The following is a 22,995-nucleotide window of genomic DNA, read 5'->3' on the forward strand; positions in this document are numbered from 1 at the left end:
AAGCACGTTAACTCTTGCACCTGCATTCAGAAGTACACTTTTCTGCTTTTAAAAATATCTAGAAAGTTACATAGCACCAAGTGCACAAGTTTTCAATTTGACCTCTAAGGTTCGTACTATTTAGGAGTAAGGCAAACTAACGCACAACATTTCCGAAGTATCTTATCTAAGTGACACAGATGTTCGCACCGAACACGATACAACTGAAGGTTGCATTCTGTTCCTCAAGGATGCATTTTACTTCCAAATATAACATAATGCAGCCACTCTAAACTGCCAATGAAATCTCACACACAAGTAGCATGCTTTGGCTCATTCGGGAAATGCAAAAAAAAAAAAAAAAAAAAAAAAAAAAAAGTTATTTTCATGAAATCTGAAAGAATCTCAAGAATCTCTTTAGCAGTAAGATTCTAGAAGTTTCTCCACCTGACCTCAATAATGACATTTACAGAAAGTAAACAGGAGTAGTAAATACTAAGGATTCATAAGAATTAATACCATAGCACAGAAACTATGTTCAGTTTCGTTTCTACGTTAGTTTCTAAGGCTCCCAGGATTTTAAGAAGATTATACTTTCAAGTGACACTGTCTACTTGGAATCCAGTCAATTTAAAAAGAAGCAAAATGGATTTACATTCATTTTGCATTCCTCAGCTATCCTAATCCTTCCGACAATTTTTACAGCTTGAAGAACCTGGCTGTGGTAGAAGCTGCAAAGTAACTGCTCACAGAAGCAAACAAAGTAAACAGACAAATGCAATTTATTTTCTTTGAACTTCTGTGCTTGTACTAAGACTGGATAAAATATTTCATGACGAAAAGTTGATTATGATGATTTATATGTATTTTCTTTCCTACTAAGTTACTATAAAAAGCACATGCTCTCAGGAAAGACAAAGGAAACTTTTTTTTTTTTTTTAAGGGGGGGTTGTCCAGAGTGGAACAAATTACGTCTTTTAAAAAAATTGAACGTCAATGGCTGGAAGCCCAAATCTGTTTCATCTTTCAACATAAGGACAGGAAGTAAGGTCACTGACAGCTCCTAATTGAAACCATCTTCAAACCAGACTTCTGATCTAGATCAGGATTTTGTTCTGTGACATGCAATTTCTATCCCAATTTATCACACAAGTTAGTCCCAGATCAGCACTAGCTCCAGCTCTAAACACAGGCATCCACTAGGAAAGTTACCTAACCAGGACATGTCCAGCTGACACAACCATCTTCCTTCTATTTGGAAAGTAACCTGGTGTTAACCCAGAGGATCTGCTACATAAATACTTGGAGCTTTGTTTTGAAATAACACTGAGCTAAATCACGCCTCATGGCTTTGTGGTTGAGGGCAGTGCTCCCTAAAATCCGCACACATGTGGCGGAGTTTGTTTACAACAGAATTACAAACCACAGAAAAAGGTGGGACAGACTCAGTGTCTAATCTGGTTTACACCCAGCTGGAGGGGGAGCAAACAGTCTTTGCCGTATCAAACAATTGCCAGTAGGTGAGGAAAACTTTTACGGAGAGGGCATCTACAAACTAGTTCCATACATTTTTGGCAGGGAAGCAAACAAAAGCAGACCCTTCTTCTCATGTACTAAGTGATACCAGTTCGATTTTCTTATTTGGTATGAAAGTGTTCAATAGGAAATGCAGTCCCAAAAGGTTTGAATTAAAAATAACCTTTAAAAAAAAGCGGTTTGCGAACCAAAATCGCAAAGTGTATCAATACTGCTTAAGGAAAAGACAATTTATTTTCAGGTGCATTTACAGTTCTCAAGTGTGTTGAACAGGCGCCTGACAGTTTCCCACTCACCTGTCCAGAATCTCTCCCTTCCCTACAGACATGGAGAAATCCTATATTTTGTACTAAGTGAACAAGTTCCCAGCTTGCTCAACTGGGAAATTTCATGGGAACACCAAGAAAGTGCTTTGAGCACTAATACCACCTCTCATCTCTTCCCACCCTACTTATTAGATACATAGCTACTAACAATTCAGTTGATGAATAAAGCTCAAAGAAGCAGAATCACAACCGCACCATTTACTTGTACCTGCCCTCTCAGTCAAAATTTATGCAGCATTAGAAAATGCATAAATCTGAACTTGCATCCTCCAGTAAAGCAGAGACTAATTCAAAAAAAATAAAAAATGAGAAATAGAGATGTTAATGGCCCTTCAGAAACCGTAACTGGGATTCACTCACACCTATTATTTTCTGTTAATATTGCCCCTTGTTAAATACGTGTTTTTTTTTTTTACTACTGTTTTCATAAAATGTACACTGCATACGATAAATGCAGCACACAACAGATATACTCACCTCTATTTTTTTCCTTGCCACAGCGACTACCCTTAGTAATAAGGATTGCAAAATTATTCGTTGCTGTAGGTACAAAAAGGAAACTTCACTGAACTGTTAGACCTAAAACCAGTAATTCAAAAGCTCAAAGGTGTCGTAACTAAGGCTGCCTATGAAAACTTGATTCAGCTTTTCTCTGCATAAACATTCCGACACAGTACTTGAGTATATGACCATGGGTCATTTCTTCACGTGAACAGCAGACCAGCCTTCAGCAATGAACAGATACCATCACATATCTGAAGATATTATTTGTAGGATCTCGCAAAAACAGAGCTGCAGAATACTTCAGGAGGACATCTAATCCATCCTTCTACACCACAGTGGAATCACTGGTGCAATCCACTTCTGTTATGTCATTATTTAATCCATTGCTGGAACTGCAAGAACAGATTATGTTACTGCTCCAAACTGTGTATTTCAGGGTTTTGTTATCCCCACTGTTAGAAGGCCAAGCATTAGAAAACCCACATCTCCTTCACTGCCACGTCCGTCTTTTGCTCCTTTTCTTATATAGCACAGTCATAAAGCACTGTTCGTTACACTTGCCTTTGTGTCCATCTTTTATATATTTAACACAGCCCTGCCCATCTATTTTTTGTTCCAGCCCAGGCAGCCCCATGTTGCCCCAACCTGATCCTCCGACAGCCAACATCTCCCTGGCATGCCAGTAAGAGACAGAAGAGCGACTACCACAAGCTAACGAGAGCATGCTACAGACCATAGCCTGTGTGTTCCCACAGTCTAGCACCTCTGTCATCCTGCTGAATCACAATCTGCTGGGGATCCACCAGCAGCACCACATCCCCTCCTGCAGACCTGCTGTACAGCCTGCTCCTCATCCTACATTCTCATCCTACAGCCATCCCAGACTTCAGCCCCTTCAGTGTGATACTGTTGTGTAGTTTTCAGTAAGGAAAGCATCTGGATTTTCAGGCTCTTCTTTCACTGTTTCCAGCGTTCACTCCACCCTCTACCTGGTGGTAATGATTAATGTCAATTTTGGCCTCTTACCTCTATTTCATACCGCAAGACCAGACACACTGCTCTGACCAGATGGCTAAAACCAAATCAAAATTATACGCAGGAAATTCATAGAAGGGAAGCCTCTAAATCAGACAGGGGAATGGAAGAGGACAAAAAGGATTAGAAAACAGTTCGTGCATGAAACAGAAGCAGGTAGGTGATGTAAGCTGGAACTGCTAAAACCTTAAACTGAGCAACAAGTATCAGCAACCATGATTTTTTTCTTAAAGACTTGATATAAAATCATCAAAATTCTACTACACTTTAATACATCATAGTTCTTCCAGCCTATACAGCTCGTCAACTCACACTAAAAAATGCTTTAATGCAGTAAATGTCAATAAATACCAGCACCTGTTGCTTTATTTTGATTGCAAGAAGCATTCCTTAAAATAGCACTCTGAGAAACCCCGTTGGGCAGACTGGTTTATCATCCATGGGATCTTTATTGTTCTGAAGACAGAAGCCTTTGCCTTCCTGATGAACGTTGCTGTTGTGCTCACTGTTATTGCATCTGAACATCTCATAGTCATTTCTTGTCTGAATTTCAAAGTATTTCTAGGAAATTTTAGAAAAGGTCAAATTCCGAGTGCCAGACTGAGAGCATTAATGAATATTTAAAGTTACACCCACGGCATCTATTCAACACCAGCTCCCCTTGACTTCTTTTGCAGCTGCGAGCGCTCAGCGTTTCTGCAACACAGATCCCGCAGGTCTCACGTCCAGTAAACGAGGAACACACAGCTAGTGACCACCTGCGGGAAGCTTGCTTTAAGCAACTTGCTCACGTCACGCTGGAGCTCTGCAACAGCAACGCAGGTCAACAGTCTAGGACAGCATTTCCCTACATTAACAGTGGGACCTTTATTCAAAAAGGAGAAAAAAAAAGCACAAGTCTCAAACAACTTCCCTGTTGCCTCCACCTCATTCATTCCACACCTTCAGACATCTGCTGCAAGAGCAGCAAGAGTCTTGGAGAAAATTTCATTTGCTATCCAACACCCACTTCTCCCCAAAGCAGGATCAGTTTTGTACATTGAACGTGATGAGGGTATTGTCTGCACATACAGATATTTGTACGCAGGTGTGGAGATAGCTATCTTATCTATATGGATGTACACTTCATAACCATGGGATTACTGTGCCCATAAGTTATGGGTACAGAAGGAGAAGTTTAAAACTGCACAGGCTATTGTAGCTGCAGCATTTCCAACATAGATTTTTGCCTCTGCAGTCTTTATATGCTGCTACAACTCTGTGTAGGAAGTTTTCCAGTTTTTAAAACAATTCTGTCACAGGGTGACAGATGCACTATCATTAAAGATTCAAGGAGTAGCAGACTATCACGCTCCTGGCTGAGAAGAGGAAAGCTAAAACTCTCTCTGAAGTCTTAGGTTCTTTGCCAAATTCTTGCAAAAGTGTCCCAGAGCAGCCAGCACACACTCCCCTGTACCTCAGTTTCAAGATTGGTGCCTTCAGCTACATCTCTTCCACTTTTGTCCCAATCCTGTATCTTCACTGCTTCTGACTCCTTTCAATACCACTTGCCACTTTTGGAGCAGTTTGTTTTTCTCCTTTTTTTTAAGCCAAGTTGATCTGTTTCCCAGCTTAATCACCCCATCACCAGGTTGCACTGATTGTTCCTTCCAGGAAGAACTTCTGTGTTGCAATTTCCTTCATACACAGACCTATTTCCCACTCCAGCCCCCCCAACCTTCTTGATCTGCCAACTCCAGTCTCTCCTCCCCTCCTACTCCCACACCTCCCAGGCTCCTACACACATCCCAACCACCAGAAAGACAGACCAAAGAAGATCCAGAGATCCTTCTCTTACTACTACTGCTTATCTAAATACCACAAAGGCTCCTTCCAAAAGCCATCTCTCCTTTTTCCCCCCTTGGGTCTGGCGCAACAAGGACACACACACACCCCCTCACAGCACTGCGCCAGATGTCCAAGTTCCCCAAAGAATAGGATATACCTGAATTTTAGCAGACAAAGAAAAAAAAAGCATCATTTCTTCTGCAGCGATGCATGCCTAAATTTAGTTGTTATAAGCTTTTGAAAAAAAATCACTTTCAAAGCAGCAACAGAGAAAACATCCCCTTCAGAGCCATCACAGTATGCCAAAGTTTAACTGCGTGCTCCAAAGCATAAGGGTATTAAAGTTGTGCAGAAAAGAAGCTGGCAGAACTCAAAGCAGAAACTATTGTTTTCTTCTTGCCTCAACATCAGAAGTAGCCGAACTCTTTCAACTGACATTTTGGGAAAAAAAAAAAAAAAAAACAACAAGAACAACTTCAGCCCATAGCAAAATGCATAATTTATAGCAAGTTTGATTGGAATTGCTAAGCCTGTTCTCAAATGTGCAGCAAAACAGTAATACTTCTTACAAACATCTTACAACAACTTATGGCTTTAGCAAGAGCTAGCACAGTCAGCCCAGCCCACCGTTTCACAGTATTTATTCTGTGCATTGCACATACAATTACGCTCATGTAATCAGTGATGTGAGTGCTGGTGGCCAGTTGTATCTCTTCCTCTCTCATGTACTGGGAAGAAGACACCACTAATCCACTGCTCTTATGGAAGGCTTTCCCTCAGCCTTCCAAAACAGACGTCTCCAATAACATCCATCAACAGCTGAAAACACAGCACAAATGGGGAGTGGGAAATTGTTAATCACATTTGTTGCTGAGCTCATGTGCATGCGAAGGGATACAATGACATCGTATCATGCAACTGCAGAGTGCAGAAGCCACTGCACTGGTAAGGATGCCATGAGAGCATGATTCTTCTGCATTCACCAGAAATAAAAAAAAATAAGCCTGCATTGTTCATAATACTACCACGTGACTTGACTTTGGGGCTCCAAGACAAAATTAAAAAGACTTGTGCTACTTCCACAGTTTTTTTTTTTTGTTTTGTTTTTGTTTTTGTTTTTTTTTTTTTACTAACAGATTGGTTCCCACGCCACACTGGGTTAATAACTCTCACGCAATTAGTGGTGTTCATCCCGTATGCCACACCAGTCAAGGCTGGAGACACACCGAGCAGCTAAGGACATCACCCGTAACAACTCTTACGCAATTAGCGTTATTCATACTGCACACCACAACGGGCAAGGCTGGAGGCACACTGGTGTTTCAGGACATCACCCATAAACAGAGCTACTTTCAAGTGAAGGAAAGCTATGGCTCCCACAGCCAAAGTGGGACTGTGTTATTAGGAAGCCTGTTCTGCTTCACTTCTCCCCCAAGTAGCTCCCCCTGCAAACACACTCATCATGAATTGAGAAGCAAGATTTGGGCTGTCAGTCTGCCCCTACCGCAGCCACCACCTTCCCAATGCCTCTCGGAAGAGATCTGTGCTGCAGCAAGAAGCGCTGCTCTTTGATGTGTCCAGCGCCCAAAATCTATTACAGCAGGTAGGTCACAGCTGTTAAAGCCTACTTTGTTAGAAGCGTGCTCTTTTTCAAGTAACCAAGCCTGCCTGAGAAACCTAAGACCTCGCTCCGCAGCAATGAACTGCCACTCACAAAGCAGACGCCACCGCACAAAAAGCTGCACTGTCCACTGGCTTGTTTAGCATTCTGACTCCTTGAAAGAACATGCAAACAAAACACACACATTTCCCCTGGCAAGGCTACAAGCCTAGCTTGTAGACACAAGGCTGACATAAATAAAGCAAGCACGGCACAGACAGCAGGCTTAAAGGGAATCCTCCAGCCATATGGGTCTGCCGCGAAAATGAACTGGAAGTAAGCTTGACAAGCTCAACCGGCCACTAGAGACACGGTGCCAGCTCAAGCATCTGTGACACCCTCATGCAATTAAGTTGAGCAAACAGTATCCTGCAACTGTCCCACGAGGCAGTTATATCCGATTCCTTGCCTGACCTCCACAACCTGTCTTCAGTCCTTGAGTCTCTGAGGAAACCTCGGCAGAGACTTTTTAGCATCTGGCACGCCGCTCCCCTCTCTCCCACAGAAAACAGCACAGCAAAGCAAGATAGATCCTCCTGATCATCAACACTGGAGTTAGAGATTGTGCAATGACACAAAAACGGAGAAACACAGCCCAGGCTGAGGGGTAAGACATTTGCAGGGCCTGCCCAAAGCCCTAGTTCAACAAGGTGCTCGAGTACGTACGTACCTGCCTTCAGCACACTAGTAGCCTATCTGCATACTCAGAGTTCACCATCTGCTTAATTGTGGGAGCTGAAGCCCTGATTCAGCAACATGTGACTTCAGTGGGAGCTGGATCAGGCATTCCAAAATCCGAGTTGATTTATTACTTAATTTCCTTAAGTAGCGATGCTCACTTTGCTATTTCAATGGCAAGCAAGCGTCCTTAATAGCCATTTCACTCTTCTGTTGTGTGCCTCTTCTACATAACTCTAAGCTGCAGGAACTTGCTCTGTTAACAAACTGGTTAAAAGACCAAATGGCACAGAGCAGCCAGTGAGCTGCACTGAAGGGAAATGCTCAGGGAGTTGTAAGCCTGTTGACCAGCACACATCACTTATACCTCATACCGCCGCTATGCCATCAAAACTTTCCAAGGCTAAAGAAAAGGCTAGGATGCAGGTTGTGCCCTAATTTTGTGAAGATGATGGGCCCTACACAGACAAATCAGACTCCTGCCATGCTTTTAATATACATTTCATCCTAACTGAAAAAGGAACAAAACATATTTGTTCTCTGCAACCTGAGGTCTTTAAATCTGCGTGATCAATGGACCATCTCTAACACATCTATGAAAAAGCATCCTGTGAAAGGCAAGTTTGGTGTTAATGTGCTAAAATTCATCATGTGTGATTGCACGTCCTGTGGAAAAAGAGAAAGTGGAGGGCTCACAAATCAGAACAGCTCGACGGCTCCTGCCCTAGCCCAAGGAGGAGAGCACCGCTCTGGGGGAGATCCATTGTCTCCGCGCGCTCCCTTCCAGCAACCCCAGCGCTGGCTGCGTTACATCACATCCCCACCGCTGCTTTTGAGTTACACAAGAACACAGGGCGTCCACACGAGTTTACAGAGATCCACCGCCACTTCAGTCGCAGAACTTCCAAGACCCGTTCAGCATCAGGCAAACAATTAAACAAAAAGCCTCCAGCGACCTACTACGAGAAGCAGCAGCCCGGCCGTGACGTTAACCTCCAGCAGGCACAAAAACCAAGCAAGCGCCAACCTTATGAGCCACCTCTGTGTCTTTGAGTGTAGCTTTCAGGTACAAAGAGACTCCTGGAGACAACTACGGGTCACCAACTTGCACGCTGCATCCAGCCCATGACCTGCAGCCCCAAGTGCTGCCTCCCCCGCATAACCAGCTGCCTTCTGCGGTGGGTCACCATCCATGGCACGGTTAGCACAGGCTCCCACAGATATTTAGGTGTGGGTAAGGGGCTATGGTTGCTGCCTGGTACCCACCTAAGGGAAACCCACCCTAGCAGCAGAAGCGTGCCCGCGTTCAGAGCCACCCGGGGATGCAGGCAGAGGGAAGCGGGCACAGGGAGGGGGGGGGACAAAACAACAACAAAAGGGGCCGCCGACCCCCGGCGGTGCGGGGCGGCCCCCTACGGCCCCGGGGGTCCCCCCACGGCCCCGGGGGACCCCCGCAAACCCCCCCGCGGCATCGGCGGCGCGCGTGTGCGCGCGTCCCCGCGCGGCGGCGGCGAACAATGCGCGTCCCCCCGCGCCGGGCGGGCATTGTTAGCGGCGGGGCGGCCCCCCCCGCACCTGCCACGTTCCCGTGTGTCCCCCCTCTTGCTTTGTTCCCCCCCTCACCTGCGGCGGGCGAGCCCCGCAGCGCCGGCACGGCGAGCAGCAGCGGCAGCAGGGCGGGCAGCGCCGCGGCCAAGCGCGGCGTCCGCTCCATGGCGCAGCGTCAGGTCATCGCGGCGCCCCGCGCTGCTCTTCCTCCTCCTCCTCCTCCTCCTCCTCCTCCCGGGCGCATCCGGGTGGGAGGCGGCCCCCGCCCGCCCGCAGCTCGCCCGGAGCGCGCCCCCGCCGCAGGCCGCCCCGCCACCTGCGCGCGCCCCGCGCCGCCCGCCTCCGCGCGGGGGCGCGCCCGCCCCGCCCCGCCCCGCCCCGCCGGCCGCGCGCGCGGGGGGGGGGGGAGGAGCCGGGAGGATGGGGGAGGGGGCGGGGCCAGGCAGCGTCGTAGGCTCCGCCCCCCGTGAGGGGTCTCCTCTCACAGGGCTTTCTGTTGAAGTCGTGGAGATGTGGCGTTATTTTTTTTTTTTTTGTGGCGTTAATGTGCCCTTTAATTTGATAAAAATATTGAGGTTTACGTGTCCTTAGGTATCAGACAGCTGGGTTTTGAGGTAGTTGCCGGTCCCCTGGAAACACAGCTCGGCTCAAAGAAGCGCTCCTGCCTTCCACGCCCTCATACCCACCGCTTCTCCAGGGCACATCAAGCCCTTCCCTGCCGCCTCCTCCTTCCCTTTCCAACCTCTCTTGTAGATCTACAGCCCAGGCTAAGCAACAGGCACGAAAAGCCTTAAAAAAACAACAATAGTCTTAAAAAAACACTTCATTCCGGCATGCCTGCATTGCAAGCAGTGGTATGCACCAGTGCTTGGCATGGAGCGTGCTGTTTCGTGCTCCTTCTGTTTCCATTTTTTAAATTTATTTGTTTATTTTAGAAAGCTATCCCTCAGAAGTAGTCAGCAAGAGAATAGGAATCCATCCCTACTTCAGATTCAGTACGAGCTTTGAAATACTTAATTTCCAAAGATATTTCAGATGCCACCCGCCACCCCTTTGCTGAAGGATACCACACTACATGGCAGTGCCCCTAGCACCAGGCCACGTAAGGCTGCCTGTAAAACATTTCTGCTTGCTGTAGGTAATTTGGTTCACCAAGACCCAGCCACAAAAGGTAACTTCCCAGACTAAAGCATGAGACAACTTTTCTCACATTTCTGAGCTGTTACCCGCAATGAAATCCTTGGCAAGTGCTAACTCATTCACGGTCTCAGCTAACAAGATTTCCTGCTCCGGTTCCTGGAGTTCAGTTCACAAAAATAATCTTCCCATCTCATGTTTTGGTTCATGTTCCCCAGTTTCTGTGTCTACTAAGACCAAATCGATGTTTACCTTATCTCCCAGCTTCCTGGCCTAATTTAGGAGCTGTCACATCTGATCGTGTGCTCACTGTTGCCTTGCAATTTCACACCTTCCACCAGACAACTCCCATAGTTAAAAAACAACCCAATTGAAACAACAACTGTGAGGCAGCTACCTGCTATGGTACAGTTCATCCTTTGTTTCGGCCTGCTGTTTCCCAGTAGGTAGGAAGGAATTTCGCTAGTCATATGTGATCCTCCATCCTGCTTCGCCTCCCATTTGTGACAGACTTCCACTGGAGCCATGTGCTGGAGCATCTCTCCTACTCCCCTAAGCGACAGCATGAACTTGAGTATCTTCATGTTGTCACCCTGACCTCTTTTGGCAGTTCCCTTAGTCCCCCCATTTCCTGGAAAGCCTCATAATACATGGCAATCTGACTGAGATTTAGGTCACCTATTTCTCTTGATGAACTTGGCCAGGGGTTACCGATGTGTAGTTGGCATCTTGGTGGCAGCTGACACCCAATAATTTTATCACTGGCTGCAGGTTTATTCTCCTGCTCTTTATGTAGCCTTCAGCTATTTCTTCAATATACTTCACATCGTTAACCAGAAAGTCCTGTTTTCCTGAGTGCAATAAGAATCATGACAAAGGACTTCGTTTGTTTACAGCTTCAAGCATGTCTCTGTCTCTGCTTCTCTTTGTGCTTTCCTCAGGGCTTCAGACTCCATCACTGCGTCTTCAGCACCTTCTCTCTCTGGTCCTTCTCACCCAGTACAGATGCACAGAACGAAAGTACAACAGAATAAATGGCAAGAAATTTGTCCAGGTACCCCTTGAAGGGATGACATGCTGTGACCTGTTTTTCCTTTCTCTATGGTAGTGAACAAAAAAAATAAAAACACAACCTAACATGTTTCTGACAAGTATTTTAAGTCAAGAATGATGGTCAGCTATAACATCACTATAAATAGTATATATACATATATGTAAAGCAAAGATATGTAGGAGTCTTCAGATTTCACTAAAACAGTACTCTGGAAAAACACGGCACATATTTTTGCTAGGACATTAATACAAACCAGAGATCCTGGAATCTGTGGTTCTCACAGGCACCCCTGTGTTATCACTTGCAAACTCACAAAGTGAAATTAGCTATAATTTTAACTATGTTCCACTCTGCAGCTTACAAATGCAGTCATCACACAAAGTAAGCAAGTTGGGAGGAGAGGAATTCTCTTTCCTGTGGCACCTTACTGTGGTCTTTGGTAGTGTGGATCAAAATATTAGCCACCCTGCTTGAGGGGAGAGGAGAAGTAATCTTCTGTAACAGTGTGGTTAGCAAGGATTATTTACGTACTGCTGAATGACTTCCCATTGCATATACACCAGGAAGTTTTTGACATTATTGGGCTTTCCATTACCATGACGGCTACTGCGATTTGTCGCAGGGGCACACTGCAATGACAGAAACAAGAGCATCCTCAGAAGGCTCCGTGTGGAAATGCTCATATGTTTTGCTGGAAGGGCAGATGTGAAATTAGACCCTGTTACAAAATTGAAAGTACTTTCCAATTGTCTTCCTTCTTGTACTATATGCAATATCCAAATGCAGAAGCCTGGTTCTCAAACATGTACCAGTTCAGAGATGCCGGAGTGAATTGGAGGCCATCAACATTATTTCCAATGGAATCAGACAACTGCTCAGTAATTTAACTTCCAGTTATTATTGATTTGGGACTTAGTGGCCAGAACTGCTGATGATATTTTTGCCTTTAGGGGATGGTATTTATCAGGGAGAGAGAGATTGTATTCTCCTGCTCTTTTGCTGTTGCTGAAATGTGTGAGGAAACAGATCTATTTATTTATTTATTTATTTATTGTGCGTATCTCCAATTTGCTGAATCACACATTGAAAAAAGAATTCAAAGGTGGTGTTCTAGAGGTCTTTCAGACATCTAGTTTTCTTATCAACACTTGTGTCTAATGGAGCAGACTGTTTTTATTCACGATGGCTTTTCTTTTACTCTCTGCAAAGCTGCACGCTGTGGAAAGCGACATGGTAAGTGACATAAAAAAGACCCAAAGCATTCCCAGATCAATATGGTCTAGTCTTATTGTGCACTTCTTCCTCAGAGTGGTTACGCTGGTTGCCTCCTCTGACTCCTTCACTTCCACCACATGCCAAAACCCTCTGCCTCAAATTCCTGTCTCTTCAGTTCATCTGCAGAAATGTGTTAGCTTACATGGACTTAGTGGTGTTCTTCCAGTGGAGAGGTATGTCGCTCTCTGAGGCTAAAGTCTTCTTTTCTTCATATCTGCAAACAATCATGACCTTAATTATCCCATTTTGTTCTAAAAATACAATTTTATAACACACAGACATACCATATACAGAAATGGCACTGCAGACATATTTTGTACCATCAAACTACCCTCCATCCTTATACACTGAGCTACAGAAAATAATTCCATATATACTTTGCTAACTTTCCCTGTTAAAATTAATGCACTTCAAGCTACTATAGTATTGATCATGACAACAATTACATTATTTCTCTGTGTTATGGGACAACACACAAAACTGAGCAAGCCAAAGTCTTGTCTATAGTAAATTTGGAACTTAAGTAAGCTTCAAGTACAGTGACTTTACTATAAATTATCCTTGGTAATCCCATCTTAAACAGAGTGCTCAGTAAAAAGGTCCATTATGTTCGCATCCATTAAAGTCCTCCCACCAAACAGAATCAACAAACCTTACTGCCTTTTCATGCAATGTCAATAAACACTTCCAAAAAAATATCCAGACTTTGCAAAATCCTCCCCCACATCTGTTTCTGATCATCACTTCACAATTGAGGGTGCATCTCCCATTCTGAAAACCATTTGGGCTTCATTTAAAAAGATAAGGCTTCCTCTTGTCTGGCCCAGATACAGATTATACCGAAGATTAATCAAATGCTATCCTAATTTACATAACGAAGAAAGCAGATCAATAGATTTTGCAGACTCAGGGATCAGTGGTTTTGGAAAGTAAAAATAACTAAGTCAAATAGTCAATGAGTAGATGCTTTGCTAGATTTCAGCAGGAGCAGCTGGAATGAACACTTTTAATGTCTAGCCCATGCCATTCACCTCTAGAGAGCTTTTCTTCCTGCTGATAGATGATAGTTGCTTGACCTTCCTGAGATAAAAGCTGCAAGAGCCCTTCTTCCTTACAAAAGCTGTAAGAACCCTTCTTCCTTCCCTAAGTCTGCTTTGGTTTCCTACTGCTAATGGTTTCTGGTCCCTCCAGAAGTTACAAGCCCAGGCTCCCTCCCATTTAATACCTGCCATAAAACACCTCCACTTCTGTTGTCTATTCTTTTCTTCATTCACATTCATCTTCCTGCAGCCTTCCTGTCTGTATGTCACCATTAAGACCTTTTCTTCCCACTTTGCTTCCCCTTCTCTCAGCAAAATGTCACCACCCAGATACCTGTGTAGCAAGAAGCTTACCTTATATGACTACATTTGAGGCCCAAATTGCATGATTCTTAAACCATATTTCACATTATTGTCCTCAAACAGCATTATCCCTCCCCAATTATCCTTTTCAGCACTGAACACTGCAGTCAGAGCTACGTGCAGCTTCCTCCCACTTTCATCACCCCTCTCCTTTCCTGAATGTAAAGCTTACAAACCCTGCTGGCAAACGAGGACCTCATCGTATTGAGCTGAACAGACACCAAATGGAGCAAGCCGGAAAAGATGGCCCTTGTCTCACTGCACTGAAAACTCAAAGCCCAAATCCCAGTTTTGGAGCTGGCTCATTCAGCTTTGCCTCAAGGCAATGTGCACCACGGTGCGTCACAGTGCAGCCGTGCCCCAAGGAAGCTCTCAAAGACCATTGTGCAGGCTTGTGGCAGGCAGATGTAATAAAGAGACATAAAATGCTTGAAAAGCCTTAATTGTCAAGAAAAGAAGAGTTTGTTAAGGGCAATGTTTGGAACAGAAAGAATTTAATCCAAAAAAGGAAAACTTGAGTCTGGATCTCCAGTGGGATACGCCAGCACGGTGATGAACTGTTGAGGACAGCAGCAGAAATCCCCTTTTGGAGTTTGAAGGCTCACATAGACAGGGCACAAAGTGGGATCCAGGGAGCCAAATCAGATGGCATGAAAGGCTTACCCCACTGCTAACTTTAGTGACAGAGAAATGAATTGGAACTAAGGGACTTTTTTCAGGGCTTGACCGCCTTTTACGCTTCCATTTGTTACAGGATGCTGACAGGGTGCAGTCTTCTGTACTCCAATGCAGAGTTAAAGCTGAAAAACACAAGTACAAAATTGAACTACTGACCACAGGTACCCGAATTGATTCTTTGGTATCATATTCTCCGATCATCATAAACGTTATTAAAATTATTTCCCTGTCTTCAAAAAAGGGAACGAAGAGGCAGACAACTCGAAAATTGCTTCCAAACCCCACAGAGATGTTAGTGACACGGGCATTCCCCTTGGCAGCCCAGCCAGTCATGTGGCTGGCACATGCTCCTGAGCATCCAAGTATTCAATAAAGATAAAAGCATAATTAATTGCAGTCCTCCTGCTCAGGTACCACGGCAGTAGGCATTAGCCAGACTGAGCTCAAAGCATTAGGATAATTAGCCTGGGTCAGTGGTGGGCCAGCATTTCTCTGCCTGGATAACTCTAACGTGCTGAAGCCGTGCTTACAAAAGCCACCTCTGGAACCATCCTCTCTGCAGATGCTCTTTCCAGATGCTGAGCTCGAGTCACAGAGGTGAGTGCAGGGTAAAAAATAAAGGCTGAGAAATTAAGACAAGGAAGGATTTGGGACATCTCTGCTGATAACCTTTTTTTCTTAGCTAGGGAAAAGCCACAAGACCGAATAACCCCATGCCACAGAGGAAGCTGAAAAGGCACGAGCTGCAGCTACTGCTGACATTCGGTCAGGAGAGCTGCTGGAGCAAGCAGCTGGAGCCAGAAGTCCTTCCTTCTCCAGTTCTTCTCAGCGATATTTTATGCAACATTATTCTAAGGTCAGCTAAAGGACATGTTAGTAATGTCCTTGCCAGTGAAAACCGCCACTATTACATTATGTTTATTTACTTGGGATTTTATGAAAAGAGTTTCCCTTTTGAAAGTCCATTTGAGTAACCTGTGAGACTGCGAGCAATATTTGGACAGAGCTCTGAATAGTTAATGGGAGTCCTCTGTGCTCTGTCTGAAACCAGTTGTCGCTCCCTTTTTAGCGCTTTAGTTGAATGTGTACAGTGGGAATATTTTACTTTGTTTTATGTTACTGCAATTTGCAAAAATTACACTAATAGCCCAATTTCATGCAATTATCTGAATGCAGAACATTGTTCAGTTGAATTCCCATAGCCTAAACCTACTGCTTCCCTTGGCTGTCTCACTTTCAATTATGATCCAAGGTCTGCACATCAGATGAAGTGCTGCCATTGTAAAAATGGATCCTTTCTTTAAAAGTTATTTTCGGTGGTCTTCTGCCGTACAAGTTGTTTTTATTGTCTGCGACCAAAGACACTTTAAGGAAGTCTGGTTTTAACATCACAGGCCTGCAATACACATACTTTAGCTAGAGCGGTTTGTTGTGTTCTTGTGGTAATAACCCTGTTACGTTTGCACCATAATTGCATCTCTGAATGTCTCTTGAGCTGCAGTACAGGGCAAAGTGTGGCTTTATGAATACACAGGGGATAGGGAAGGAAAGAGGAAGGCCATTCAGAGAATTACATTCTTTTTTCCTTCCATCTATACCAGAGCTGACGCAGTGTTGGAAGGCAGGCAATGCAAGATGTTAACACTATGTTAATGCCAGCTTGGTGGTCAAGAATGAGTGTTCAGAAATCGTAAGGCTGGCTAACGGATCACTGACATCTGTTTTTGTGTCTGCTTTTCCTTTTTTTGGAGCCTTTACAGTACATATCTCCGAGTCTTAGTCCACCATCCAGAAAAACACAGAACTTTTTTTAAGCCTGAGTTGTTATTAAATGATGTGATTCCAGGATCTAGCACTTAAAGATAAACAACAAAGACATTGTGACTTATATAAGTTGGTGATAGCATGCTAGTTTCCCGAAATCAAGTTAATGAATTAGCCCAGCCAACTGACCTGCCTCTCTGCAAGGAAGCACATTTGGTACATCTTAAAAAGGTTGGATAACGTCACACTGGGAATATTCTTCCTTGAACCTCCAGAAGGCTTGACTCCTACTCTGGGACGTCCCTCTCTGTTTCTGTTCCTCTGAAATACTTATCCAGCATTTCCTCATTTTGGCTTAATGTTCCACATCCTTGACGGCTTGTAGACCTCTCATTTTCGGTGGGATGAAACCATTCCTCCATCTACTTTGGAAAGAACTTGCATTCCTTAACTCAGCCAGGACAAACGTAGTAGATCTTTTTAAACTGAAGTTACATGCATACGTTTCTTTGAAACTCACTCTCTATGCTATATTTCTTTGTTGTGAACGGAAAGAAATGATATGCATAATACGCGTTTCATGATAAAATAGGCAAGGCCAGAGGCCAATGTCTGACCTATCTCTCTCCTTTGTCTGTAGAGGAAGGCTTTGATAACTAGTTTTTTTTTCTTGCAGATGGATAACATTAGATGAAATGAATCCCAAGCTTGATGTCTCATTTTGGGTATCCATGAATCAAAATAACAGAATTAAATTCCGTTTTCATTTTTTTTTCCCTTAAGTTTCTTCCATCTTTTTTTTTGCCCTAAAGGAATAGCTACCTCTCAGGGAAGTGAAATTATGAAAACTACACATTTATCTGACATCATTATTCAGGTCTCCAAATGACATTCATCAAAGAAAAGCATATTTTGGATATTAATAGGGTGAAAAAAGCAGTAAGAGGAAAAAAAAAAAAAAAGACTTTAAAAGGGAGAGCAGTAATGAATTAACACACTGTTTTTAGCTTTGCATCCTATATTTTACATGCTATGGTCACACACCCAGATACACACACATATGTACCCCCTTCCTAATTGCCTTTCAGAAATACATCAGACAGGAAGGCAGACTTCTTCTGTCTTATTTTGGCTGGCATGCTTTGTAGTAGCCCCCTCTCACTGCACTCGAGAACATGGCCATACTGACACATTACTGACACGGTATTTTAGTCGTGAGTAGTCAGTGCCAGCCCAGAAGAAAGTCTCAGGGAACATAAATTTCATTTTGTGCTCTACACCAGCCTTCTCCATCACAGAGAGCAAAGAGGAAAAAAAAATATATACCGGCTCTCTAAGGATCCTTTCATTTTTTGCTTTCTCAGAACTGCCACAGCTGCCAGCTCCTTGCGGAGGATCAGACAGACACACGTAACAGCTCTACTCATTCGTACAGGGAATCACTCACGGAGCTGGTTTCCTATCATTAAGCTACTCTGAGAAGTAAGTGATAGTGATGCAGGCATCGGCAATTACTTAACGTCATGATCAGACAGAAATAAGTGCACCGGCTGCCTTGATGCTGCAGTGCTTCTTTCCAACATGACCGTCTGGAAATTCTGCTGCTCCGAATCTATAGTTTCTACTCCAGGTATAGAAATGTGCCAGCATCTTGCCTGGGGATGCCTTTCACAGGCATGGAGCAGTAGATTACGCTCTCCAGCAATTCTGCATCAAATATACAGGTGTCACAAAAGTTTACGTTGGAACTGGCAAGGCTACTTATTTATTAAAATGCTGATTTAACCTTCATATGTCTTTTATGACTTTGCAACACCCATGTTTATAAATAAATATATATAGCCACGTATAAGCTTATAGATATACAAGCATTTGATGATGCTCTATTTTTGGAGCAGAAATCAATACTAGCTGCCCACTGCCAAGTGGCTCACCAGAATGCATGGCCATAAAATTCTGCATTAACAAATACTGGTATATGGGACATAGAGGAGAAAGGGAAAAAAAAAAGTGTTCAAATGAAAGCATATTTCCATTTCACGCTTGCACAGCATTATATAAACAGAAAATTGGAAAGGATCAAAATCCACATTCTTAATGCCTTTAAAGTTATGTATCACATTATATTTCATTATACATTTTTTAAAAGGCTCCACCTACTCTCTGGGACCAGAAATCTTTTAATAGCAAGAAGTTAGTCAATCTTGCTTTCATTAATATTCATATCTATGCCCCAGTTCTTGCATGAAAATCCCCTCATGGAGGCTCACTGCTGCTGCAGCAGAGCACTGCGCAGGACGGGGACCCCTTTGTGCTGGTAGTGCCCGCAGAGCACAGGGCAGGCAGCACTCATTGCACAGCGCCTGCTTCGCCTGCTTCCCACTCCCTTTGCCATTCTGCTCCCTCCTTGTGCACCACCTTCAGCACACCCTCAGCTGAGGGGGTCCCACTCCAGTGATGAGGGGGACGGGCAGAGACTGGTAACGTGCTTGCACTCTGCATTGCCAAAGACATTTTAATAATCTTTGCCAGGTTATTCCATCTTCTCATCTTTTGCTTTATATATATATATATAAAAATCCTCATTTTATAAAAGGGAGACAATGGGGCTTCTCTTCCCAAGGGTCTCTTACAGCCATACAGCTTCTGGTTTCCATTTAGCACTGACTCAATCTCTCTCTGCAGCACCACGCTGTGATGTGTAAACTTAGCCTGCAACAGTCTGAAGGCAGAAGAGACCATTGTGATCATCTCGCCCAGCTTTCTCTAGGATTTCTGTCAGGGATTCCTGCATGAGGCTCCACGGTTTCAGTTGCCAAGGAAACAATTATTAATCTTTTCCATCCCTCGCCACCCCTATCCTTCCTTTCCATTTTGTCATTCCTTCTCACAGTGAAAAATCTTGTCAAATGTCCTCGCCCCTTGCTCTAGCATCCTCACCTCTACCCCAAAGACAGAAGGGAAATGGGGGAGAGGATTCTTGGCTGGGAGGTCAGCCCAAAGCTTACCTCTTATCCGTGGATTCTGTACTGCAGGTGGATGACCCTTTGAAAATGATCCTCTCAGCAGTGCACAGCTTATCAAATGCTCTATTGTTTGGCTAACACAAGACATATTAGTTTTTAAATTACCCAGCAGCGTACTTCTTGATATATTTTTAGTATCTTTCCTTTCACTGCAGCCTGAGCTCCAGCACAGCCTCATGTGGAAACACGTTAGAAAAGCACACTTTATTGTAACATGCAGCTAAAAAGAAAAAGCAATAATGAGGGAAAGAAAGGAAGATGCAAAGAGATGGAAAACTTTGCAGAGGGAAGATAGAAAGCAAGAAACCTGCAACAACTAGAAAATAAATTAGATGCAGTCGGAGCAGCTGGAGATAAACTTTTGGAGTCTCAGGAGATTCAACTCGGGTATCTTCAGGCAAGTTACAGGAGAGCTGCTTGATTCCCTGAGGTCTAATGAGTCCCACCTCCGTAATTCATAGCTTCTGGCAGTTACACTGATTTTACACCCTGAAATACAGCCGTGATCAGGGCAACTGATGGAAGGACAGAAGGGTGACTCACCGGTATAATTCGGAAAATAATCCCCTCAAATTCAGTGGAATTATATCAGTGTAATCAGTCAGTGCACACAGGAGGGAGGATAAGCACAGCAACTACAAGGATTAAAAAAAGAACCAAGTGCTGACAAAAAGCTAATGGGGAGGAGGGCTGCCGTTTGGCATGTTTTGATAATTCACCACTTTGGGTAATTATCCCCCTTCATAAGTAAGCTGACAATAGCTCATGTACAGGAAAGCAGAGTTACCTTGCCAGCCTAAGAAATATCAGTGATCAAAGAAAAACCAGGGGTATGTAGAATCCAAACCGTTCCCCCAGGTGAGCCACTGTGGGGAGAGAAACGAGGTAGGGCACATCAACAAGGCAACCCCTGCTTATGATGAGGGAACGATGCTTCAGCCCTTCCTGAATCCCAGACTCTTTCGTACAGAAGCCACTTGCTGATGGTTTAAGGTGGTTGTAACAGAAGCAATAAGGTAAATGTATGTGTGAAAAATGATGGAGAAAACAAGTTATTTTTATGAACGTCGACGATATCTCAGTTGTGCTGTTGGCTATTTTCCTGCCTGGCTGTACAGAAGGATGTGGAGAAAGCAAATAGGAATCAGTGACCACATACCAACACCATTTGAGATAGCACAGAGCTATTAAAAAGCTATAGCAGGAAACATCTACCCACATACCTTCGTGCAGGCAAGCGTTAATTTCTCATAAGTCCAGGGAGAATCCAGAAAGCCCTGAACTGCTAAAAACCACAGCTGCAACAAAAGAAACGGATGAAAAGCAGTGTTGGAACAAGCTAGAGAAAACCAGCCTTTGAGAGAGAGCTGGGTTTTCCACTTGACCTTGAACAGGTGTGTCTATGTTCAATGGAAGTCATTGAAAACAACTGTGCGTTCTGGTAAGACTTAATGCACAAGAGCTTTATTTATTTATTTCAAATTTTGTTTCATCTTACATGAATGTGTGGGCTGCCTCAGAAGCCCATGCTTCCCCCCCCCCCCGCCCTCGGCAGCAGTACAGAAACGTGAGAACTCATTATTCACAGATAAGAGAAGCAACAACAACCGACAGCCATCACAACAAAACCCAGGCGAACCTGAGAAGGGCGCTGTCACTTGACCCTGCTGCTTCTCCCCTGGGGTGCACGAAGCAGTCCCCAGGCAACGCTCCCCTGCTGCTGCCTGCCCGTGCCAGGCTGGTGGCAGGGCAGGGGGGATCGGCTTGCAGAAGGAGCATGAGCCTGCTCCGAGCAGAAACAGCACAGTCCTCCCTCGCAGCAGATCCGAGTACATCAGTTGAGCAAATGCTACCAGGAGGCTGAATCCACTGGCTATGTCTTCTGCTCCTCACGTGGGCTTTAAGCTGTGCCCATTCACATTATAGGGCTGCTGTCTGCGGGGTGTCCTCTCCACAGCCTGGGCTGGAAGTGCTCCTGGTTAGCCAAGCTGGGGAGGAAAAGGCTCTCTGCTGCCCAGGACAGAGAGCCAGGAGGGTGCTGGTCTTGGAGGTCTTGCATCCTAGAGACCCTCTGCTGCTTGCCTCTGGGTACAGGACAGGTCCTCCGTGCCCACAGAACCCCCAATATTTAATTTCTCTAAATCTCTGAGATCTTGGATGTTTCAGACTTGCCAACACTATCTACAAAGCTACACCTTTCCAGCCTGTTCCCACTTGCAAACTCTACCTTTCCAAAACCAAGCAGCCCCTTGCCATTGGGCATGCCACTCCGCACAGCTGACTTCTTATGCTCCCCTGTCCTCCTACTCATTGCCAGCCCCAGGTGTTATCCATAGAGATTTCACATTCACTTCGATCATAGATTCAATTGATACATTAATAAATTAAACAGCTTCCAGCATAGTCCTGATCTCACGAGCCTCTCGTGGACTCTTTAAAAGACGTTTAGATGTAGAGCTTAGGGGTATGGTTTAGTGGGGACTGTTAGTGTTAGGTCAGAGGTTGGACTCGATGATCTTGAGGTCTCTTCCAACCTAGAAATTCTGTGATTCTGTGACTCCTCATTGACTCTGAGGCCTGTCATTCGGCCTCCTGCTGGAGCAGCTCACACAAGTTGTGTTGATACTGCAGAGTGCTGATTTTTAGGATCAAAATGCACTGCGCTACTGGCTAACGTGCCCAGCACAGTTTCATGTACATTATCACTGTGCAATTACCTTTGTCAACCAAATTCATCGTCTCATAAAAGCACAAATCAGGTTTGACAAGTTTGCTTGTAGTTACCATATAACTATGGCAGTGGCATTAATCATTCTTTTCTGCAGTTCTTTCTCAGCTGAACCCCATGCAGGTCTTCCACGAAACCGAGCCAAGGCTACTCAGTCTGCAGTTAGTGGGCTTGTTCTTCTGGGAAAAATTAATATTAGTCTTTTGCTCTGCTTTGTACCACCTTTATTGGATCCTGACTCCACTTTACTCTGACCATCTCTGCCCCGATCTCCTGCACAGAACAGGGCATCCCTCTTTTCTCCAGTAGAGGCTTAGGGGCAGGGCTTAACCCACGCCATGTCCCTTCCCTCTCCCTCGATGTGTTTTTTCCTCTCCCTTGCGGAGCACTGCAGAGCTACCGCATGTATGAAACTGCGTTCTGGGAGGGCAGTGGGCAAGAGAGGGCTGTGAGGGTCTGCACGGCTGGATCACCAGCTTGGTACATCCACCATGTGTTGTTCTGCCCTTCAGAGACAATCCCTGGCCACCAGAGAGACCAGACTGCCCAAGAAGTGAGGGATGAGTGAGGGGGACCGAGCTGGAAAGCTCTCCTGACCTTTGTCTAAAAGGTTTGGCTACTGCCATGATTGATGACAACATAATATCGTCCTTCTGGTTGTTATCAGCAGTGATAATGGTATCATTTCTCCTTACCTGCGGGTCTACTCAAAAGTCTGCTGGAGCCTTTTCATTAGCATCAATTAGCACCAGATCAGAGATTATGATTGCATTTCCCTGGAGGTACAAAAGATGCATCACACTCGTTCTCTTCCTCGTTGGGATGCTCAGCATGATC

The 22,995-nt window shown here is 44.6% G+C and overlaps 1 protein-coding gene across 2 annotated transcripts in view; it reads right to left on the reverse strand.

Annotated features, from left to right (window-relative positions):
* The window catches only part of KIAA1549, a 138,795-nt gene extending 129,480 nt beyond the window's left edge, over positions 1–9,315 (reverse strand). For both annotated transcript variants that reach the window (XM_084295904.1, XM_084295905.1), the window contains exon 1: positions 9,169–9,315. In XM_084295904.1, coding sequence (XP_084152030.1) covers positions 9,169–9,259 — 91 coding nt within the window. In that variant the 5' untranslated portion in view covers positions 9,260–9,315. The remainder of the gene's footprint in view (positions 1–9,168) is intronic.
* Between the last annotated feature and the right edge of the window lie 13,680 nt (positions 9,316–22,995).

This window comes from Netta rufina (assembly GCF_964035555.1).
Source record: "Netta rufina genome assembly, chromosome: 1".
NCBI classification, from domain to species: Eukaryota; Metazoa; Chordata; class Aves; order Anseriformes; family Anatidae; genus Netta; species Netta rufina.